The following is a 25,284-nucleotide window of genomic DNA, read 5'->3' as shown; positions in this document are numbered from 1 at the left end:
GCCTTGTTTGATTCATACATGTAGTATGTGTGGCCTTAATCAATGCCTATATTCGTTATTTTTAAATATGGTGGTCATATGAAACATACAACCCAAACCTTCAAAAATTTTTTCACTCAAAAATATGTTGTGCTTCAAATTTGGCACCTTGGAGAGTGTTTTGCTTACGTAAGTTTTGTATACCACTATTTAGTACAAGTGAATGAAATGTGTTACATAATCTGTTGATAAGGTTGACAGTCTTTCTTTGAGCACTTTGAATATGTCATTCAATGGCCTTCTGGACTCCATGGTTTCTGATCATGGAGCTCTTAATCTTACTGAGAATCACTTGTATGTGATGAATCACATTTCTTTTGTTACTTTTAAAAGATTCTTTCTTTGTCACTGGTTTTCAACAGTTTAGTCAGGATGTGTGTAGGTGTTGGTCCTTTTGAGTTTATCCTACTTGGAATTTGTTGAGCTTTTTGAATGTATAGATTAATACTTCTTTAACCAAACATGGGAAGTTTTTAACCATTATTTTTCAAATATTCTTTCTGCCCCTTTTCCTCTCTCCTGTTTTTCGAAGTCTCCCGTAATGTTCATATGCTTGAGGGTGTTGGTGATTCTTTCTTCTGGCTTCTCAATCCTTCCGTTGAACCCTCTTAGTGAATTTTTCATTTCAGTTATTGCATTTTTCAATTCTAGAACTTCTTTTTATTCTTTTTCATAATTTCCAACTCTTTGTTAATATTCTGTATTTGTTGAGACATTGTTCCCTTATTTTCCTTTAGTTCTTTAGATTTGGTTCCCTTTGGTATTTTGAATATATTTATAATAGCTCAATTAAAGTCTTTTTCTAGTAAGGCCAACATCTGGACTTACTCAGGGATGGTTTCTGTTGACTGCGTTTTTTCCTGTGTACTTTCCCATTTCTTTGTATGTCTGAGTTATTTTTTGGTTGAAAACCAAATATTTTAAGTAATATAGTGTGAAAACTCTGGAGATCAGATTCACTTCCCACTCACTTCATCTAGGGTTTGTTGTTGCTTCTATTTGTTGCTGTTATTGTTGCTGCTACTGTTTGTAGTTCAGTGACTTTCCTGAACTCTTTGCTGTGTGTGGCAACTGAATTCTCTGCTTCGTTAGCTTCTTATCAGCGAATGACTGGACACAGCTTTCCTTAAAAGCCTTGAGCCAGTAAATCTTCCATCCTCGCTGAGGGGATCTGTATGCATGTGGGTGATACCTTCAATTCTCTGAGGGGAAGTTTACATAGCTTTCACTTTCTGCTTACACAGAGCTTCAAGGTCAGCCAGAGGTAAGGACTTAGGGCCTTCTTGGGTCTTTGCTGGGCATACATACAACTCTGCAAGTGAGTGTGCCCTTCTAGATTTCCAGGAATATGTCAGAGCTTTTCAAAACCCCCTAGGAACTTTCCATGCTGCTTCTTTCAAGTTTTCTAGTCCACTTCCTGTTAGTTACAACTGTTATCCCTGCCTACAGCAGTTGCAGTGTTAAACAATTGCTGCTGGTTTTTCCCCCCAAATGCCCTGAGGTGAAGGGTGTTCTCACTGAGCAAGCCCCAAGTCAGGTCGAATAAAGACAAGCTCTGTGAGTGGAAGTTTCTAATGGAGCTGCCAAACAGGTCAAATAATGACAGCGCTCTGGGGATTGGACTTTTAAGGCACTCCAAATCTGTTGTCTCTCTGCCAGTGGCTGCTAGGCTGCTGGTTTTCACAGCTATCATGATTATGTAGCTCTTGGTCTTCTAGCTACCCTAGAGTTGGGGAGAGGGAGACGGGAATAAAGTCCATGAAAATGCCTCTCCCCAAAAAACTTGCTGTCCTTACAGAAATTCAACTGTTTGTCTTGAATAAACACTCCTCAGATTTTTGCAAGCCTTTCCTTGATTTTCAGAGTTCTCAAAAAGTTGATTTTGACAATTTTTGCTAGTGTTCTTACTATTTTTATGGAGGAACAAATTTTCAATGGCCCTTATTCTGCCAATTTGGAAGACCATCCTCTTCTTTTTACCTTCTTTTTAATCTCTATTACCTAGAGTGATAGGAAATGGTAGACAAACTCACACACTGGTATAAGACAAAACATTTCCACAGTATGTGATGAATATATTCTTTTTTCCTACTTTTTTTCTTCATGGATCTCCTTTCTTCTGTGCTAGAAAGCATGTGCGAGGAAGCCTGTGATGGGTGTTTTGTATGAATAAAAAGATGATACCTATTCTGATTTCAAGAAAATGAAGAAAACCTTCAAAATATTAAAAATTAAGGGGCGCCTGGGTGGCTCAGTCGTTATGCGTCTGCCTTCAGCTCAGGTCATGGTCCCAGAGTCCTGGGATTGAGCCCCACATCAGGCTCCCTGCTTGGCGGGGAGCCTGCTTCTCCCTCTCCCACTCCCCCTGCTTGTGTTCCTGCTCTCATTGTCTCTCTCTCTGTCAAATAAATAAATAAAATCTTTAAAAATAAATAAAATAAAATGTTGAAAATTAAAACAGCACTGTCACCACCACTCCCAGTCATCTTGAAACAGAAGCAAGATTTGTGTTGCTATGTCACTTCCTTTAAAACAAGAACTTTAGGACATTCTTCTTGACTACTGTCTAGCAAATTCAGGGGCTGCTGAACCTCATAATGCCAATATTTAATGTTGCTAATTGAAGAAGAGAGATGCAGATGGCCCAGGAGTCTCATTTTTATCCCCTTTCCATTGTTTAGCAAAGAGGTGGTTCAGCAGATCTGAGTTAGCTCAGCAGAAGACAAGACTCGTACCAGAGACTGAACTCTGAGGCTCCCTCTTGGTGTAAAGGCTAGTTCTTTACCAGGAAGCTCTATTGTTGCAGAGTGAAGTGTATATTTCTGATTCCTTTCCCTAAAAATACACAGAGTATTATGAGATTGGAGTGTTTCTACTGAAACATTTTATATCTGACCTACGCATACCTCCCAAGGAGCTGTGTCACTTTGATACTTCTGGGCTTGCATGTTTTCCCCCCAAATAACCCTATTTTATAAATATTCTCCCTGACATAGTGGTGTATGTGTCCATGTACCATTTGCATGATGCTAATTATAAGAATTAAACATCAGTGAAAGAGAGGAAACATTTTAAAATGCAGTCATATGTCTTCCAAAATCTTAAAGTCAAGAACACATATTTCTCAAGTATCTAACCTTTATCTCTTAAACATAGTAATTTCTATCTTTTCTTTTTCCTGCCTTTGAACATGAAGACTCAAATGAAAGACAACCCCTCTCATTACCCTTTTTTATTTTGGACCAATGGGCTTGTCACTCTAGAAAAACTGTCACAGAGGAGAAGAAAGCTATAAAAATGTTCTATGGACAGCAAGGCACATAAATAAGTACTGAGATCAAACATAATAAAGTAGCCTATGGAGGCCAACTGTCTCTTAGATTGATGCTATGCAGTAAACAGAATTATGGCAACTTGAAAGCTTTCATGATTGGTTTTTATATTTGACTCTTAGTTTTGTAGGTCTCTTATTTAACATGCTTGAGTTAATATTTTAACACTTTGAGTCCACTTCTCCTTTCTTGCTGTGTAGACATATGTCTGGGACATGTCGGGAAGGTATGTCCTCAAAAATGGAAGAACAGATGCATGCAGTTGGCCACAGCACCCCCAAAGAGAGATATGGTGGGGCTACTTGAAACATCTAGCAGGATAGGAATTTTAACTGTGTGCTCTATTATCAACAATTTTGCCAGCTAGCACATTTTCTCTTCAGCACGTCTCCAAATATGACAATGATGCCACAGTCAAAAACAGTTAACATCTCTCCTGCCTCAGGAAAGAAGCAGTTAAACAGAGCATGTCTCACCTTAGTTTTTTTTAAAAAAGAAAAATCTTTGTGATATAAGGAATTGATATTTATTGAGAGCTTTTTATGTGCCATACATTCATCAAGGTTATATTATTGTATCCTCAAATCATCTCTGTACAACGAATTTTATTTCCCCTATTTTCCATTATGGAAACTAAGAGTTATTAAAATTTTATTTGTAGTCTCACAACTAGGAAATGTTGGACCAAGATATGAAAAACCATTCCAGATTTGCTTGGCTGTGAAACCAAGCAGTTGTCACTATATGATGCTAAATTGTAGACATCAACCACTCACAGTGATGCCATCTGACACCCATCCGAGAGTCACAAGACTCTTCCCCAAAGTGACACCAACTCCTGCAGGTGATAAATCTCATCATTCTAATTGTACAACTTGAGGAAATGAAGGACGGAAAATGTGTTCTTTGGTCGCCATGTCTTAATTTCTAGTAACAAAGGATGCTTAAAACAGGAGAAATAAGAGTGTGATGAAGTGTCCTCAGGCAAGACCTTAAAGGTAAGTCCATTAACAGGTCATGATAAGGTTTTGGAACTTCTGCAACTTAGAGCATCTTCCTCACCTACCACCCTGTGACAATTGACAGGCTAGCTCTGCTTGCTAATTACACTCTCTCCCATTACTTTTTATGACTAAAAGATTTGTTTGGTAACCTTCAAAGATATACCGAAGCCAGTAGGGGATTATTCATGTCCCAGTTCTGGATGTTTAAGACTCTCCTGCTGGGGTGCTAGCTTTGAGTCCCACTGGTAATGACTTAGTTCCTTAATCTCCTAATTGAAAGACAACTTCAAATAATATTGCAGAGCTCGAGGCTTCAGGAAGGACCCAGGAATTGATAGGTTTACCTGACAAGAAAAAGTAAGGAATAGAATTTCTCTCTGTGAACCAAAGCTCAGAACGACCTCTAATCAATGAAACAAAATGGCAAATAGTATTAGGCACAACCTATAGATCAAAAAACAGTTTTTGTTTTCAAAACGGAAAAAAGAAATATCTGTCCGAAAGAGTTCTTGGAGTTCCTGTCTTGCTTCTTTGCCTTTCTGAATCCTGCCCCCACTGGATAATACTCAAGCTAGCAGAAGGCAATTGACAAACCCTCCTTGACAGTGAGAAAATAGATGTGCCTATGTTGACACTTCTGCTCCCAACCTAAAGATATATTTTTAGTTAATGGCCACAGTTTTGATTAATGATTGTTATAGCACATCAAGGAGAATATATTAATGTAGCCCTGAAAACGTTAAATCTGAGGTGACTGGAAATGACGAGGAAGAAATGTCCAGAAAGTGCTTGGATATATATATATAGGGAAGTCAGGACTCAATGGGCTGCTGGTGAGATGTGGAGATCGTCAGTATATATTCGGTTGTGGATACAAAGTATGTCCATGGGACCACACAGTATATTGGTTGGCCTCTTCCACTGTAGCCTTCTTGATCACTTCCACCATGTATCTTAAGTTTTAGTTCTAATATTTATCATATCAATACCGAAAACCTCACACTTCTAAAGCTTTACTCATGCTGTGGTTTTGTCTGGATTGTTTTTATGAACTTTTACTTCTACAAAGATCAACTTAGACCGACTTCCTTTTGGGAAGTAATTTTCCAAATACCATTCCCAACCCAAACAAAGCTGACCCTTCTTTGCTCTGTTCCCATAATGTCTTGTACATTTTTCCATTAAAGCATTTATCACAAACTGTTGTCATTGTTTGTGAGCTCCCCAAAGGTGTGGTTCCTTTAGCTTCTTCCTATACCTCTTTCTGTAAAGGTAGGGGCAGGGCTGAGCTAGCTGACCATCCATACACAGATGGGTTCCCACTGCCAATTTATTTAAGCAACAAGGAAAAGACCTTTATTGGTGTGTTTATGCAAGATTAGCCCCATGACTGTCCAGCACTTAGTAGGGAGCATGGTCATTCTTGAATGACCAACACATGGTCATTCTTGAAATAGCAAAGTCTTGGGAGTCTCTCGTGAAGACTAAACTCTAGGTTTGAGAACAAAAATGTCAGTGCAGACACAGAATAATGATTAACATTATTTTATTCAGATATTTTGTCTTCTAATTTAGAGACTCGTTTTGAGAATTAATCCTTAAAAAAGTCTTAAGTGTATTTTCATATAGTTTTCTCTGTTTGAATCTTTAGCTAAGATAGGTTTTTCAGACAACTGAAGATGGTGAAGTTGCTTGTCCAGGGGTGTTTTATTTTGTCTTGTTTTGTTTCACTTGTATTGATTTCTTTCCTCCACTACTCTGCAACTTGTTGTCCTCAGGTTTATATCTTACCTCACTGGCCCTCACTTCAGGGGCAGTCACATTTCAGGAATTATGTGTTGTCTGTAATAGGGCAATTCTCTTTTATCCTTCCACTGTCAATATATTGGAGCTCATGAAGCTCTCTTTGAAGTCAGTGTGAGTCTCATATTTGGAAGCAAGATACCACTGAGAAAGAAGATTCTAAACTGCAGCCCTTTGAGGAAAACTCACTTTTTAAAACTGCATCTTCCTATGTACCTGGTTCTAGTAAAATACAATTGTGTAAAAGATTTCTTTACAATTTTCATGTTATTTTAAACAGTCTTGATCTTAGGGAGGTCTTCTTTTTAGAGTTAAAATAAGCTAAGTGGTTAATTTTTACTTTTTAAGGAAGAATCACTAAAGTTAAGTGACAACTGTATTTATTTTCCTTTTCTCAGACTTCTATTTCAAGGATTTTTTGGTCTGCTGGTTTTTTTTTTCTTTAAGCCAGAATCTATTTTAACATCCCCACCTTAAAGGTCAAAATAGTTTTATGATTTGAACATGAGAAGCTATTAAACATAGACAGATATTAAAACATACAAACTTTGGAAGTATTTTAATGGTTTCTCAAAACTTCTGATTTTTCAACAACAAATGAATGTTGTATAGAATTTTAAGCCATTTTTCCCCTCTCTATGGTGCACTGGTATACAGTAAATGTCTTGGTGAAATATACACAAACCCAGAAACACTCACACCGGACATCCACTTGCATGAGATGATCTGTGTCTTTTCCTTTTTGCTGAAAGAAGGGTCAGCCCATCCCTATTCCCTGTGTATAACAGAGAAGGGTATGGGGGAAGCCAAAGGGGCTATTTAATGAGGAAACTTGTGGCAGTGTAGACATAAACAATATGGCCTTGGGACCTAGGGGCTAAAATACTCTACCCTAGGGGCAGAGTGTAGGGGAGAGGATTCTTCCTTTACCCCATGAAACTTAAACACCCTCAAGTGTCTGGTCTCCCTCAAGTGACTTCCAAGGCTTTGACAAGGGGCCTTGAGTGAAAGAATAAATCTCCCTAGAGACTAGGGGTGGGGAGAGGACTTAGAGGTGTCTGTGGTCTTGCAGTTATGCACATGGCAACTAAGATCCACTGAACTGACATGATCTCACTTGCACCCACAAACTACAGAGTAATCAATATTGATGTGTTTCCAAACTGCGGTAACTCTCCTTATCTTGGTTCTGGCCCAAACTGAAAATCTTAGTGCTGGATTTGATATCTCTGGTCAGATTTAGGGGGGCTCTAGAAAGTTGGCCAGTTCAATTTTGGATATTAATTTAAGCTTCCAATGACCTATTAACAAAAAAATAAGACCGGCTAGAAACTTTCAACCCTGACTCTTCTGGTAAGAACAAGATCTAGAACAAAGGTGATGTTCATCCTACCTCCATCCTGCTCAGACCTCATGGAGAAGACTATTCTGGACTGGCTTTCATAATCAAGAGGGCTATCAATCAGCAGGGGTACATGTAGGACAAGGATGATGAGAATAAGGAAGGCATGCCAGAGGAGAAGTCGCTGAAGAAATTAGAGCTGATTAGAAAAGAATGATCTTAGATGGAAGACTATGGGAAACATGTTAATTATTGCCAAATATTTCAAGGGCTGTCAGCTAATGAGATCCCATGGGACTGGGAGCAAAGGATGATTATTAGGAAGTAAGCTGAGCGGCCACAAAATGGAATGGAATATTTTGGTAGGTAATGGGTTCTGTTACTAAAGACATTCAATTTGATATTAGATGTCCATTTGTCAGAGAGATTGAAACAGGGCCATTGTCAGCCCATACAGTGTCTCTGTGAGAATAGAAAAAGTACTCCCTCTAGATGGATGCAGCTCTAAGTCAACATGCACGACTAGGCTAGATTTCAGCCCCCATTTGTTCCTTTTACAGGGCACCCCTATGCAGGGCAGAACCTGCATAACCACACATGGCTGTGTCCATGATCTTAACATGTTCTGCTCCAACAGCAATCAGTCAAAAGAGAGGAGGCCACACAGAATAAAAGAGCTCTCATCAACCAGAAAGAGTTGACCTATAGGACCTTAATGAAAGAACTGATCCTTTAAGCCAGGTGTGTCCCTTAAGAAACAGAAATAATTTGGGTCATTTCCTTTATGGTTAAATTCATAATACTTCATTGCTGAAATGTACAAAGGCTACTGTCACATGAGAAATTTACTTTAGAAGCTATTAAAATGTAGATACTTTTTAAAAATATTTACTGTGGGCTAGAAAATATGTTAAGCACTTTTATAAATTATTACTTTAATCTGCACAATAAGTAGTAGTATTATACCCATTTTACAGATGAAGTGTAACCCAACTTGTCTGAGATCACTTTGCTAGGAAGAGGCAAAATAGGTATTTGAATCAGGTATATTTGACTCTAAAATTCATGGTCTTTCTCATAAAACAAAATTATCCTTTTGAAAAAAAGCAAGGTTTTTGGGGCGCCTAGGTGGCTTAGTCGGTTAAGCATCTGCCTTCAGCTCAGGTCATGATCCCAGGGTCCTGGGATCGAGTCAAACATCGGGGTCCCTGCTCAGCAGGGAGTCTGCTTCTCCCTCTCCCACTCCTCCAGCTCGTGCTCTCTCTCTCTCTGTCAAATAAATAAATAAAATCTTAAAAAAAAAAAAAAAGCAAGGGTTTGAAAGCTCTAACTCAACATCATAATTTTGCATTACAGTAAAATTTTAAGATTTGGAAGGTTGAATTGGTGCAAAAGCCAGAATGTGATATAAATACTCAAGAGTGACAATCATCCTTCCTGACCGTCTCTCTGAGCATTCTGTCACGCTGGGCCTTAGTTTATGTACCCATGCACCATTAAACTGAAGAAGTGGAGAGGTGGTTTTCAGAACATCTGCTTGTACTGTTGCAGCTATAGGTTCACTAAAATCTCCCTCCCCTCTGTAGCCTTACCCCATGATGACAGTCTCAGTGGCTGCTTCCTCCCTGCACTTCTTTTGCATTCCTGATCGGTACCGTTGACTTGGCAACTAGTCAACACCGCCATGTGACGCATCTCTCATTTGAAATTTGAATGGAGTGCTTAAAGTGGTCATTGTATAAGTGTCATCTCCCCATGTAGGTGGAGACCTCCATGAGGGGAGAGACCATAGTTTATACTTCCTAGAAACCACCTCAACTGTGCTTATGCGCAGTGCCTTGCACGGAGTTGACTGTCTTACGTTGTCCTACAATTTTAGAGTGATTGCAATATACACATAGCCTGAATTAAACCCAGTTCTAAGCATGTTTAGATTTAGAATGAATCTTCCAGGAGCCCCTGCTCAGTAAGTGTTCCCATCATCATCTTCCTTGGGAATTTTGTAAGTAGGGACCTATGGCCCTGGACGATCAAGTCCAATGTCTTCTCCTCCCTCTTCTTCTGACTGCATACGGTCTCAGACTGCAGTGTTTATGATTAGCAGTGTTTCCCTGAAACTCTCTGTATGTGGACTGCCACTCCCTTCTTTTCTGTAGGTGAGAACCTACTATTCTTGCTCTACTCCTACTCATTGATTCCTCTCCTGAGAGGCTACAGGGATGAATAACATCACCAGTAAATGTTACATTCACCAGACACAGACCAGCAGCCATTACAGATGATGTCTACGGATGGTGCTAAAGAATGCCTCTGCTTCCCAATTCTTCATGTATCCAGGGGCCTCTCCGTGCCCCAGATCCTTGGGATGGCACAAATTCCACACTGCGGCACATCGTTGCATAGTAACAACGGCTTGTGACAGTTGTTGGTGTTTTCCTTACATATAGGGCAGTTTAGATTAAAAAGTCAATAGAGTTCTTACTCTTCTTGCTGTGGTGCCCTCACTCACGTGTCCTGGAACCTAGGGTTCCACAGAGTGTGGTTGGAAAACGTCGCTCCTGTAGACTTGCATTCATTTATGTAATTTCAGTTATCACCTGCCACGCCACAAACCTCACATCCTCCATGAAAATGTTCCTTGACGTTGTGATTTTGAACAGTACTCAGTTTTGCATTTCCATAGCTCCTGGCAGTGCTCAGTTTGCACCTGGGGAAGAAGTGGTGGAAGGGAGGGAGGGGAGTAGGGAATCTTACTAATTCTTACGCCCTTTCTATAAATGTGATGATTGTAGTGAATGTGATACAAGGGAAAGTTCACAAAAGCATTTTGCATAAAATACCTGTTCAAATCAAATATGGATGTAATTTAAATGATTAATGTTAGGGGTCAGTAGCACTAAAACGGGTTTTCCGGTAAGATTTTGTAAGTAGGAAATGTGTTTTTGTTAAGAAACTCTGAGACATACGCAGAAGTAGTTACGTAATTACTAGGATTACGCATGGTCTAGATCTGCTCTTTTGCTGCCTTTAAAATTTTGTAAATTCCTAATTTATTTCCTGATTTTTCCCCATTCTGGGGCTTAATTTTTCCCTATGTCAAACATCCAGTCTGCTCAGTTAAGGGGTGTGGGTTTTGGGAGGTCAGTGGAATTTATCATGCTATGGTGTTAGCATTGTCAATTTCAGTCATTACTTGATTGCTTACTTTATGTCTGTCTGCTTTGGCCTAAATACAACCTCAAGTGGTTCTCTGGATCATAGGCAATCTATTATTTCTTCCTATGGATTTGATTATTTTACATTACATCAGGTAAGTTTTTTTGAAGTAGCTACTGATAATTACCTCGCTATTCTCTGACTCAAGTCACTTATCCCTTCTTAAGGGGGATAGATAATCCTACTGTGAGTATAATTTTATGAGATTTGCTTTCAAGCAAATTTATGTTTCTCTATTTTCTTACTGCCTGTTTTGGTTTTGATAGTTTCAAAGAAAGCATGGAGAAATCATCACATTCCGACTGGCTCATAAATAACAGTGTTGCTGAGCTCGTGGCTTCCACAGGTCTTCCGGTGAACATCAGCGATGCCTACCAGGATCCTCGCTTTGATGCCGAGGTAAGAGGAATTTTCTCGTTCCAGTCTTAAGGTTCACTTGTCACACTGGTGATGGTTTGCTGGTTGAAGCAAAAGAGGGACCATCATATAGATCGATAGCAACCCCTGAGTTCATAGGCAAATTTTTTTTTTTTTTTATCTTTCCCCCGTGATCAGATTTTTAGCATTGCCTACTGTTGAGTAACAGAAAAACCTCCTCTCTACTCTGATTTGTGGCAAAATGGGTATCTGTTATGTATTAGTTTGATGCTCTTTTACAATTGGGTACATTTTATATTAAATGTACCCATATACAAGTACCCATGCCTTAACTCATGGACATATTATATTAAACATAGTTTATATTAAACTATGAAATAGTTATTGATAAAAATGTGTATATAACATAGTTATTTCCCAATAGATGCTAGAACAACTACCATGTCTTTTAAAATTGCTCCCAAGAAATGGTAAATTGGTTTGTGTTATTATTTAATGTTAATTTTGTAGGCACATTGTGCTCTATGCAGAATATATTAAAGCAATATAGATTCTGACTTGCAAATGTTTAAATTCTAAGTATCTACAGTATCATACAGATAAATTTACATGAATTTATAAAATATCTGTGTGTGTGTGTGTGTGTATTCAATAAATTACACATTTCCTATTCTACATTGCCAAGCTAAGATCTAAAGAGTAGCAGGAGTTTTTTGGCGAGGAAGGTGAGGAGATGTGTTCCAAGCAAAGCTGAGAGAGCGTGGGGGCTGAGGGGCTGGAGAGCTGAGATGAGTTAATGCTGCAGAAAGCACCAGGTAGATGAGGCTGGAGGAGGAAGCAGAGGTCAGATTGCTCCAAGACTTTGAAAGTTACGTTAAGAAGTTTGAGTATTTGTCCTAGGCAATGGGGAGCCAGTAGTTGAGTTTTAAATCAGGGAGACGCAGGACTTGTATTTTAGAAAGATCACACCACCTCTGTGGCTACAGCACAGAGGATAGATTAGCAGTAAGAACTGAACATTTAAGCTGAAATGACAACTCTGGAGACAGACAGGGATTCAGTCCCAGTCTCCAGACTCCACAGCCCTCCTCCCCAGGTCTGCTTTATGCTGTCCCATGTCTGGGGTGCGGCATGATGTGACAGGAGGCTGCAATCTAGACTTAACTTCGAACTTCAGTCATGTCATCTTTGCAGATCTCTGCAGGGAAATTTTTTTTTTAATTTTTTATTGTTATGTTAATCCCCATACATTCCATCATTAGTTCTAGATGTAGTGTTCCATGATTCATTGTTTGTGCATAACACCCAGTGCTCCATGCAGAACGTGCCCTCCTCAATACCCATCACCAGGCTAACCCATCCTCCCACCCCCCTCCCCTCCAGAACCCTCAGTTTGTTTTTCAGAGTCCATCGTCTCTCATGGTTCGTCTACCCCTCCAATTTCCCCCCCTTCATTCCACCTCTCTGTAGCTGCCTGGAGCTTTCTTCCCCCAGGCCATGTCCTCTAGTGGTTTCTATTAATTCTTGAGCATGGAGCTTAGCTTCTCCTACCTTGCAAAGGCTTTCACGAACTCCCAGTCTGGGTTGGGTGTCTCTGCAGCGTTCTCCTTCGGCTGTCCCAACCCTGACCACCCTCTAGCTCTCTTCAGTTCTGATGCATTATTTCTGAGTTTTGACTTCCCTTTCTTGGGAAAGTACACAGTCTAAAGCTTATTTAGTTGTCCTCCTTTGCGGGAAAATACCACCACCTTGGTTCTGTGATTGGCAGAGAAGAAATTATTTATAGAGGTCAATATTTGTATACTTTAGCATTATGATTGGGTTAGGACTGATTTGACAAAGTTTTGTGTTTTGCCTTGTTTCTTTCTTCCTTGCTTTTAGAGAGAGAATACTGAAGAACAGATATCTAAACACCGTTTTATGAAGGAATGCTTTCAGTATCCTATTACTGACATCAGTAATAGCTGAACAAACTGAACGCCTTGCTCTGCAGAAAAATCATTCGTTGCCAATTCCTTGTTACCAGGTCATCATGTTAGATCAGATGTCAAGGGGTCATGGTTGATTCCTATCCCAAATTTTAGCGCTATGTTTGGTATGGATTACTGTTATTCTGCTCTTAGCTTTGGATCATGAAGTCAAATTCTGGGGAAAGGAAAGAACCAACAAATTACACCATTTTAAAAAGTTGGTTAATTAGCCATATGTAAAGGTATAACGAAACATGAGGCAGTGAACACCCACTACCCAGTTTAAGAAAAGAACATGATTATTACTTGTGAATCCTTGTACAGATCTTCCCTAATCCTTTCCCCCTTTGCTTTCCCTGCAGAGGTAACCCTATCCTAATATGACCTTAACATTCTTTTGCCTTTCTGTATAGTTTCATTGCATATGTCTGAATCCATGCCAAATATATCATTATATCCTACATGTCTCTGAAATTTATATACATTATATTATACTGTATGTATTCTTCTGTGGCTTGCTTTTTCATTCAACATATGTTCCTGAGTCATGTGAGTTTGCAGTTCATTCATTTATTTTCACTGCTGCCAAGTATTCCACTATATGAATAAGCCTTGCTTTATTTACCCACTATGGTGTTGATGGACATTTGGGTTCCATGTTTGGTTATTACGTACATAGCTGCTAAGGACACTCTTGAACATGTCTCTAAGTGTACACGTGCAAGAGTTTTTCTGGGGTCTGTACATTGCCTTCATCAGGGAAGGAAAAATTCTTGTCCAGTCATTGGTCTTTTTTTTTTCTTATGGGAAACAGCACATGTAGCAAGCACAATTAATATCTCAAGAATACTTCTGCTCATACAATTTAGTGATTTTGGATATACCATATCCTTATGTCTGCAGACTCTTACCACATCTCTTCCTGATTAATGATACAGCCATTTTACATTGTTCTCTGTGCTTATAGTCCATTCCAATAAAGCAGGCTGCTCCACTGATCTATAAAAAGAACAGTGTGGACTCCTGAGCAAAAATGCAGCAGTTACTTCTGTGGGATTGGTCATAAAAATTTCATGCTTTTATCCAGTAGTTAGAAGCAACGATGCCTGAAGACAGTAAACTGTGGTAGGTTAAGCAGTGACTATTTCCTGAAATTACTTTCTTCCCTCTGATAAAATAAAGCATGTACTTAGACCAACATTATTTCTTGGTCTTCCACCTAAAATGCTTTCAATCTGTCACATACCTAATACTAGATTTCAAATGCAAATCTGAAGATGCATTATATGTGATGTTTACATGGGTGTCTTTGCATGGTATTGGAATTTAAAGTTATTTTATGTTTCCCTTCTCATGCTAAGGGAAAAAACTGGTAAGGAATTAAGCAATGTAGATGGAGGTGAGTGAGAGAATTTTTCCTAAATGCAGGCATTCAGTAGATATGTTCTATGAATGTGTGTGTATGTTATAGTGTGTGTGTGTATTGCTAGGAAAAGCAAAATTATTTATCTGCTTAGGCTTCCTCCCTTCTCAAGTATATTTTGCCTCAGGGCATTTTGTCAACTGTTTATGTTAATAATGAATGAGACTCCAGACTAAGCCACAATGCCAAGAGTCTAAAAGGCTCCAACCTTCTCCCCGTGAAGCCTGATGTAAGATGGTGTAGATCATAAGATAAAGACAACCATTTCAGATAATATTTTTTATTAATGGTTTAAAAATTTTCCTCAATATAAACAAAATGTCATAACAAAATGAAATTGCTTTGTTCTTGCACCAAAAGTAATTCTGGAATCATCCTGGAGGTAGAGGGTAACTTTTATAACTGTGTTGTCTTCCTGCAAAGGTTTGAGTCCTCTCCTCTTGGTCTGCTATGGATCCATAATTTTTATCGGTAATTATAATTGAGTAGTTATTTATTACTGATAGAAAATAAGGAAATAATTTTTTAATCCAGGATTAATGGAGTAGCTCCCAGAGTTTTCTCCACTGGAAAAGGTGCTTGCTTTTTGGTTCACGACACTCATTGACTTCCCTGAATAGTTTGAAGCTGGTTAATAAGAATGATAATTTGCAGAGTGGTAGCATGGGTAATCCCTTTCAAAGCATTTCCTATTTTTCTTACAGATTTTCTCAACCTAAGTCTATATAATGAACTTAAATTTGCCAAAAATATATTTTCCTGAACACTGGTATCTATCCTAAATTTCTCAATGGTTCAATGGCTAATTCTGACAACTTGAATTCTCTTTACTGAACATGAAGAAGGACCCCAATTCATCAGACAATGTAGTGTCCTGGGATAAAACCCCCAAAAATGGATTGGTCTTCTTCTGGGGTTTTATACTGTAGATGTGTCAACTTTGAGTTAATAGGAATACTAGAGATTTCTTTAATTTACAGATGAGGAAACAGACTCAGAGAGCTGAAGTGACTTGCCTAAGGCCACACAGCTTCCTTGAGATAGGACACAGAACAGACTGGACTTTCTGATTCCTAATTCAATTCTCTGACTGGTCTCCTATAGGGACCAGCTGCTAAGGGGCTGCCTGGGCAATGGAATCACCACTCCATCTTTCCTCTATCCACAAAGGCACATGAATGTTGGCCAGTAGACCTACCTCTTTGTCCAGTCTGCTCCACTCACCTGCTGAGTCATCTTGGGCATACTACTTGCATATATATTGTAACATGTAAAATGCTATATAAATATTTTGTAAATGATGCAGTTCTATATAAATGTCAGTGAAGATATTTATCTGATTAAGGATTAAGTTTCTTCTTTTGGGGTAGGGGCAAGTTGGCAGAAGCAGGTCCTTTTCTCTAAAATGAGGGGCCATTACACAGAGCTGCAGACCAGCAGACCTTGGTTATAGACAAGCCAACTTCAAGTCTCTTTATCCTCAGACACAGTGGGGAAGGAAGAGGAAAGTCTCTAGCCAAAGAAGGGAGTTAAGGGTGATTGTTTCTTACAGTAAAGAGGAGATGGTGACACTAATCTGATAACCTGTAGGTCTTCAAGTCAGCCAGGTCTCTCTTTGTCTTCTCAGAGATGTTAGTTACAGAGGTGGTGAAGGCGGGATGCATGTCCTGTGGCCTTCGGCTACCATAGAGATGGTCACCATATCCTCTCCTCAAGGAGCCAGCAATATGCAGACTTGGCTTTTAACAAGAATGGCCAGACATCCAGGGGCCAGATTACCAAGGCACATTAAGGATGATCAAATTTCAGGAGCCAGCCACACTGTCCAGACCCAAACAATCCACCAATCTTTAAAACATATAGCTGAAAAACCAATTACTCTGGTATATTTCAAACACAGCCCCGTTGCCTACATTCAAACCACAGTATCAGTTAAGGCAATAGATAAACTCCAAAATCTCCATGGCTTAACACAATAGGAGTTTAGTTTTTGCTCCTGTTGAGCCTAATTGGATGCCCCTGATCATGGGCACTGCACAGAGAGATGTTCCCTCTTCCATGAATGAAATTGTCCAGCAGCCACCGATGAATGACTTTCCCAGTGAACCATCTTGTGGAGTCTTCAGATCGCTAACTGGGGGCCAACCCCCAAACGTCTTCTCATGTGCATTTGGTAGTTTCTTCTCCAGTTTAGACTAACACGGGAAGTTTGTCAATTTGGGGATTCATGATGCCAATGGCTATTTTCTGTTAATAAGAGAGAATTTACTCTGCCAAGCTTTGCCTTAACTGTACAGCTTAAGTGGAAACTAGATTTCCAATTGCAGTGTCTTTTCTACCTTATAACTTCTGGGAAGTCTTCACAAACTCTGCCCAAAGATATGCAGCAAGAGAATGATCCTTATTTTGAAACTGTTGGTCTTCCTTTTAATAGAAACTACAAAGGGATGTGTTTCATGTGATATGAAGCCCATCCCAGGTGCTGCCAAGAACTTGCTGTGAAGGCTATGGGGCAGATAATCATAGTTGTCTACCTGCTGTGTATTCTCTTTGTGATTGTATTAAATATTTAATGGAGGTCCCTCCTTGTGGGGAGCAGAGCAACTTAGAGGGCAGCTACTGTGATTACTTGCCTTCTGTCTGCCTGTTTGAGTTGACTCTGAGGAGCGGCACCTGCTGGGCTTGATCGCCTGCATGGTTTTAAGGCCAAAACTCCTTGGTTTATGGGTGGAAAATTATGACAGAATGGTTATATAAGATACTCGCAGAGCCAGAACTAAATTTCTGAGCTTTAAATTCTGCAACCTTATGAAGATCGCTCTATGTTTATTCTGTTACAAGGCTCTATTACATCCCCCATGAAAAGGATGGAAGACAGAAAAGATATACCTGATTATATTTATTTATAGTGGCTCAAGAAACACTCGTGTTCACAGGTTATCATGTAGGTGGTAGGTTTTGTAGTTTTACCCACCATTTGCTCCTTGGGAAGAGGATGCCCATCCTCGGCTCCTGAAGACACTGACAGAACACCATGTGTATTAATTTTCTATCGCGGCCTAACAAGACACCACAAATTCAGCAGCTTAAGACAAACACTCATTTCTTATCTCACAGTTTCTGTGGGTCAGAAATCTGGGCGTGGCATAGCTGGGTTCTCCACTCCAGTGTCACACAGGCTAAAATCAAGGTGTTGGCCAGGTGGCATTCTCATGTGGATTTTGGCACTTTTCAAAGCTTATTCGGGTGATGGCAGAATTGAGTTCCTTGCAGTTGTAGACTGAGCTTCCCCTTTTCTTAATGGCTGCTACTGAAAGGTCTCTCTCAGCTTTTAGAGATTGCCCTTAGGTACTAGCCATATGGTCCTCTCACAACATGGCAGCTCACTTGCTCAAAGCCAACAGGAGAATCTCACCCAGTTGGCTGTGACAGAGGCTTACATGATGTCAGGAGTGACTTACATAATCACAAGAGTGGCTATCCCATCACCTCTGCCACATAACATAACCTAATCAAGGAAGTGATGATCCTGTCATATTTACAAGTCCTGCCCACACTCAAGGGGAGAGGATTCTACCAGACTTGTACAAAGTAGAGGGTAGCAGGTGGGAATCTTAGAGGCCATCTTTAGAATTCTGCCTACCACACTATAAAAATGACCACAAAAAATATCCCTTCCATATGTCCTGCTATGGAAAAATGTCTATAAGAAAAAAAGCCACAAAGAAGTATGTATAGAATAAAGTATATAAGTATGTATAGAATGATAAATGTATATATATACACATATTTTTCTAATAGACCCCTCAAACCTAACATGTCCAAAACAGAGCTGACAATCCTTTTTCTCCCAAGCCTACTCCTCTATCTGTTTCCCTCTCTCTATTAAGGCAACTCAATCCTTCCTGATGCTTATGACAAAAATTTTATAGGCATCATGCTCTCATGTTACACATCTAACTCATCAGGAAGTCTAGTTGGCTCTACCTGCAAAATTTATCCAGAACCTGATCACTCTTCACCACTCAACTGCTACTACCCAGGTCTAAGTCACCCTCATCTCTGGACTGTTTCATGGCCATAGCCTCTTTATCTCTCCCCCTCTATGCTCTATAGCCAGATGGTTTTGAATTTTAATCATATCATATCACAACTCTGCTCACAAACTCTTCAAAGTCTCCTTATGTCATCACTAGAGTAAAAGCCAAACTCACAATTCTTTCAGAGGTTTCCAATATCCTACACAATCTGGCACCTCATCATCTGGCCCCAGTCCTGACTCCTACATTTCCAGCCACACTGGACTTTCTGTTTTTCCTAGAATATACTGCTCACACACCTACCTCAGGGCCTTTCCACTGGCTATTCCCTCAGCTAAAATACTTTTCCCCCTGTATCTGTGTGGTTCAAATCCTTACTTCTTTAAAGTCATCTTTCAAATGTTACCTGATAATAAGGCCTGACAACCTTGATATTAAATCCCCTTTATCTTGCTTTATTTTTTTCTCTGTAATTCCTAAGACCTTCTAACATGTAATCTATTTCTGTATTTTTTAAAATTTTTTTGCCATCTGTCTTCTCTCACTAGAATGTAAGCTCAACGAAGGTGAGGATTTTGTCTGTTTTGCTCATGATTCTCCCCAACTGGAACAATGTTTAGTACTTAATAGTCATTATTGTTCAACATTGTTGGATATTTTATCTGTGTTATTTATGAACGTATATATTGTTGAATATATCATAAATTGATGCATGAGCATATTATATATTTGTAGGAAAAGATAGGAAGAACTTACACTAAGTTGTTAATAGTTGCCATGTCTAGAGATGGAAAGATCAGAGATTTTGATTTTATTTTTACTTAAAAATTTCACAAGTATTTGTATTATTTTCATAATCAGGCAAAATTATACAGATATTTTAAAATTTTAGATCCTTTATATCTTATGTGAAATTATATTTTGCCAGGCTATTGTGAGCCCTCTAAAAGCTATAAATTATTACTCAGAACCAGAACTGAAATAACGCAAGATCTAAGTACATTAACTTGCTTTGCCGTATATTTGGGGAATTCAGATGGTTATTTTCTATAGCCCTAGCCAGCATAGACTGCTGCATGGATTTTATCCTAAGATCTTTCTTTGCCTGAGACTGTCCCCACAGCTTGTACATAAAGTGTCTTTGCAGATGAGCTACTGCTGTATTAGGTGATTCCTTGGTGTGCATACTCTATTTACAAATACAGTCATCCTGAAACAGTTATTCTGGTCTTGCTTTTAGCTGGAATTGTGCTTATGAATTCAACTCCCAATAATTAGTTGCACTCTAGTGCCTTATCTGTGAAGCTTTCTGCCCTTCTTTTCATACTAGATTCAAAAGAATACCTTAAAACAAACACACTAATGCACAACAAGGCATTATTTAGTCATTATAAGGTATAATATTCTGTTGCTTAATTTAGTATTTCCCCCCATTTGTATAGTTATGGAGAGAATTTTCAGAGCCATTATGTGCAGAGTTTGTCCTCTGTCTGCAGCAGGAATGAACAATTGGACCCAACATTTAAATAGGGAAGGTGGGAGGGATGGCAGAAAATAACTAAAAAGTAGGGCAGGCCTTATGCACGGATGGTTTGGTGGTGTATGTATTTGTTACAAATTTAGGAGCAGTGGGAAACCCATCAGTACCCAGATCCCCTCTGCCATGGGTGGCTGATGCCCAGAGTTACACAGTTAAATATAAGGTGTCGTGACCCTAAATCCATCACGCTTCAATCCCATGCAGTTCTTCCATCTGAAATTCTTTCTCTGATTTTTTTTTTTATTACTAAAGCCTGTTGAAGACAACTCAATAGTTCTTGCCCTTGTCATGTAACACTTAACGTTAATGGGGGCTCCAGGCTCTAAATCCTTTGACTTAGAGCATTAAAGCCCATTTCGCCTGTCAGAGCCTCATAGCCAAGCACTCCCGTAGTCTGGGATGCTGAGTGCTAACCCAGCAGGACAATTCATTATCTATTTCCTATAATGTCTTCTGGTCTATCAGCTATGCTGCCGTTACAAAGGAAATGTGCAAAATTGAAACCATTAAGAGATAGAGCTCCGTGAATCTGCGGAAAAGCATTTGCTTACCAGTAATCTCTCAGTCACTGATACTTAGTGTAAGCCAGTTTGAGACACCTTCCAGGGAGTAGGGTTTGAAGACTGGACAGTGCATATAACAATTCCAGATGACCAGGAAGGTGAGGAAGGTTAGGAGGATTAATAAGACTTGAATAAGGTATAGAATGGGGTAGCTGTGAGGAGTGAAGACAGAAAGGGGTCCCATGGTTCTAAGAGTGGAACAGACTTTGCTGCGTAGGTGGTGAGGAAGATACTTCAGTTCTTGGCCCAAAGGTCAGTTATTTTTCTAGGAATACTTTTGTCAGAAATTTAAGGAATCATTGGTAGGTATGTTCCAGAAGCCATTAAGACTGATCCTATGTGTAGGTAAGATAGGCAAAAAGAAACTGCCTCTCTACTGTTTCAGAAAAACCAAGGGACTGATGTCAGAACATCTCCACCCTCAGCTTGTCCTAGTACCAGAATTTCTCTCTGGTGATTGACATTTGGGAGATAAAGTATTGTTTTAAATTATTGCTGGGGCGTCTGGGTGGCTCAGTTGGTTAAGCATCTGCCTTTGGCTTGAGTCATGACCCTGGGTCCTGGGATGGAGCCCCTTGTCAGGCTCCGCGCTCATACTCTGCTTCTCCCTCTCCCTTTGCCCCCACCTGTCCCCCTGCTCATACACTCTCTCTCTTTCTCTCATTTGCTCTCTCTCTCTAAAATAAATAAATAAAATACTTTTAAAATAAACAAATATATAAATAAATAATTACTAAAATTGTACGTATCTTTGTAGGGAAAGGGAAACACCTTGAATATAAAGAATAGTGTTATAGTACCACCAATTCACTTAACATTTCCACTGACCATCTTTGAGAGGCTGGAAAATATGACAAGTGTATTTTGATGGCTCCAAGTAGAACCGTTTACCGGGAAGGCCCAATGAAGACAGACACTAGACAACATTTTTAGGTATACACATCTTTAATTAGAAAGAAGTAGGCACTCCCCGATAATATGTTTATTTTAACTGTAGCCTTCTAGAAAGGCTGCTTGGTCTCACGTGGTCTAACATTTGGGACTCTAACAATGTGAGTTTTCAACTGAGAATGATCGAGCAGGAACCCTGTGGAGCAGTGGGGCAGATATTTGGGGGCAGGTATTCTTCTCAATATTAGTAATATTTACATTTGCAAAACACCTTACAAATTTTGAAACCCTTTCACACATATTCTTACAAAACAACTTGGAAAATAAGAAAAAACACAAAGGGAAAAAGATGAGACTTGGCTATAATGCTAAAATCTGAAGACAGCCAGTGTTAACATTCTGGTGCACATGAGACAAATGTCAATAACAAAATTGAGACAGAGAGAGTTTTAGTGACTTGGTCGGGGTCAAGAGACCGGAGATATTTTTGAGCTCCATTGACTGATATGATCTGAAGACTTGGGGTTATGTGATGAACAGAGATGATTCTTTCCTCCCTACTTTGTTATTCCTGTTCATCCCTGTTTGGGACTCATTCTTCAGGTGTCTTGCGCTTCCACTGATGGGCTTCATCTCTTCTCCTTCACCCCTGATATATGCTCCCAGCCCTTGATGTTTCATACGGTCATATTAACTAACTTGGATTTGTTTAACTTTCCAGAAACAACAGCATTGTCACAGATAGACAAGTCATGGGGCAGGGGGGGGGGTAGGGGATTGCCTTAATGATCTTAAAATCAAAAAATTCACTCTCATCATACTCTGCTGTCCCTCTTACTCCCCATGCCCCATCGTGCTGGGCTCATCAAGCATGCTGATCACTACCACTCTCTCTTCCCTATTCTCATCGCCAGTTAGTGCCACTTTCACTTCCTTCCCTCATCTGCAGTGGGAATGATAAAAAGACATTCTCAGCATTCTCTTTGGCCCCTCCTCTCCTCTTGTGCTCAGCCCACGCAAGCCTCCAGCATTGGGTCAATGCAGCTCCGCTCTCTCAGTGTGGTCTTCCTCTCCTCCAGAACTAACCACTTGACTTCTGTTTCTCATCCCATCCCTTCTTGCCTTGCCTTTGTCTTCAGTTATCCTTCTGTGCTGCTAAATTCAATAACCCATTTTTGGTGCTTATCTTATTTCACTATTCTGCAAAATTTGACACTATTGTTCCACTTTAGTTCTATTTAGAAAATAACTTTACCCCATGTCTACAAGTAATTCATTATCCAAAATTTAGAAAGCAGAAACAGTAATTTAAAAACTCCCATAGGCAGAATTCTTTCACAATGTATACATGTATCAAATCACCATGATGTACACATTAACCATGCTATAATTTTGTCAGTTCTACCTCAGTCAAGCAGGGGGTGGTGGTGGGGACAAAAGTGGTGGCCAGAGCTGAGCAGGGATGGAGGAATGAACGGGTGGAACAGAGAGGATTTGAGGGTCAGTGAAACTATTCTGTATGATACCATAATGGTGGATAAAGGTCATTATGCAGTTGTCAAAACCTGTGAAATGTACAGCATCAAGAGCGAACCCTAATGTAAACTGGGGACTTTGGATGATAATGATGTATCAGTGTGGGTTCATCAGTTGTAACAAATGTACCATGATGGTGAGTGATGCTGATAGGGGGGGAGGCTGAGGTGCATCTGTGGGGCAAGGGATGGGAACTCTCTGTACTTGCACTCATTTTGCTGTGAACTTGAAACTGTTCTAAAAAAGTAAAGTCTATTTAAAAAGTAAAGAAACAGAAACTCCCATAGGCAAACAATTCAGAGGGGACTATTGTGGTTGTATTTCCAGGATTTTCCAATGTATATGATAAGTGTTTTTATACCTACAGACACCCACAGTCATCACTTAATATATTAAAATTTTCCACGTTTAACAAATATTCTTCTATAGCATGATTTAAATTAGATGGATAATATTCCATTGTATAGTTGTGCTATGCTTTACTTAACCAAATCCCTCCAGTTGAGTATTCAGGTTATTTCTAAAATAGCATTATCATTAGTAATCCTATGGTTTACATCTTTATATGTAAACTTTTGTGTACAGCTATAATAACTACCATAGAATAAATTTCTAGACACAGGAATTGATGGGTCAAAGGGTATTTATACTTTTTAGACTCTGGATACACATCAATAAATCTGTTTCTGGAAAGGTTGTAGCAGTGTATTCACACAATAGAAATGCTACAAAGCCTTGAGGTTACGAGCTTTGGAGTTCTTTTTCGTCCCCGGCACTGACCCCACCTTCTTCATTTTGCCCAAAATACCATGTCCCCTCAGGTTCAGTTTTCATCCTTTTCGTCTTTTCCTTGCACAAGTTCTTCCTTGATGATTTTACTCACTTAGTCCAAACCAGAGGCTGACTCCGAGGTGAGTGCAATCAGCTCCTCCTTCTCTCCACCACCTTCCCAATTGGAACTTGAACTCGGAATCATTTCGCTCAGACTTCCTGCGTTCCCCACATCAGGGAACTCCAGCCACTCTTCCTCAACCCAGAAATTTCCATGTTATCCTTGGCAGGGATGGGAGAACCTCCCCAGAATAGAAAATTCTTTGGGGGAACTATAATAATTTTTGGTAAACAAAATTCTCTCTTATTTCACTGATAAACAGCTTAAGGTTTGTTTTTCCTCACCACCAGCCTCTCAAGCTGTCTCTCCTTGTTTCTTTCACTCACTGCATGTCCTTGTCTTCTTGCACTGCGACCTCGTGCCTCAGCTGCTGCAGATCTCCTAGGAGAGGTTAGCGTGGGGCTACGGCTGTCCCCGAGTTGGCAGAGGCAACCGTACCTCCTGCTCCGTGCTGGCTTGGGACTACCGACCACTGGGTATGACCCTCAGCAGAACAAAACAGACCCAGACATTCTAGCGCTGCTGCGGCTAGCCCCAGTCTGTAGCTGATGCCTCCCAGACCACTGTCCAATCCACCTCCTCCTCTTCCTGCTCACTAGCATTGCTGTTGAGTCAGACTTCAGCTGGAGGGAAAGAAAGAAAACCACTCTGTTTCTTTCGGGAGATAACTTTGATGGATGTGTTTGTTATTGCCTGACTTCCTTTGAACCAGTCTCTCCACTTTCAAGGCAGTTAATCTCTCTGAGTCTTATCTGAGAGGGAGGAAGTGAACAGGACCTACCTGCAGGGTTGTTTTAATAAGTATATGAGATAATGCATGTGAAGGTGCTGAACCCAGTGCCTGACAGGAACTGAACATCCAGGAAACATTAGCTCAGCATCATCAGCGCCATCACTGTCCTTGAAGACCCACTTATAAGGATCTAAAGCTACTCTTAATTTCTCTAAAAAGGGTTGCTGGCTTTTCTATAGTATTTTGAAATTGCTTTACTTGGACACTTATTTTATCTTAACTATTTCTATTTTTACTACACTGTGAGCTCTTCACACAATTGTTTAAATTCATTTTTATATCCTCCAAACCCAGCCATGTGTCTGGTGCATAGGAGATGGTAAATAAATATATGTTAGAAGAGTCTTGACTCTTAGCTCACACTATTCTCGAAAATCACTTTCAGTTTGATTGCAAATCTAAACGTGAAAGCTAAAACAACAAAGATTCTAGGAAAAGAATTGGAGAATATCTTCATGAGCTAGGAGTAGGGAAAGATTTCTTGAGCAAAACCAAACAAATACTTTAAAAAAAGAAATGAAC

At 39.7% G+C, this 25,284-nt stretch overlaps 1 protein-coding gene across 1 annotated transcript in view; it reads left to right on the top strand.

Moving 5' to 3' along the window:
* The window catches only part of PDE11A (phosphodiesterase 11A), a 375,594-nt gene that overhangs the window by 180,426 nt on the left and 169,884 nt on the right, over positions 1–25,284 (top strand). Inside the window, exon 6 of the mRNA XM_021703017.1 lies at positions 11,003–11,135. Within this exon, the coding sequence (XP_021558692.1) occupies positions 11,003–11,135 (133 nt within the window). The remainder of the gene's footprint in view (positions 1–11,002; positions 11,136–25,284) is intronic.

The sequence above is a fragment of the Neomonachus schauinslandi genome, chromosome 3, assembly GCF_002201575.2.
Source record: "Neomonachus schauinslandi chromosome 3, ASM220157v2, whole genome shotgun sequence".
Taxonomy (NCBI): Eukaryota; Metazoa; Chordata; class Mammalia; order Carnivora; family Phocidae; genus Neomonachus; species Neomonachus schauinslandi.
The sequence above is the reverse complement of the archived record's forward strand: the minus strand, read 5'-3'. Positions and strand labels throughout refer to the sequence as shown.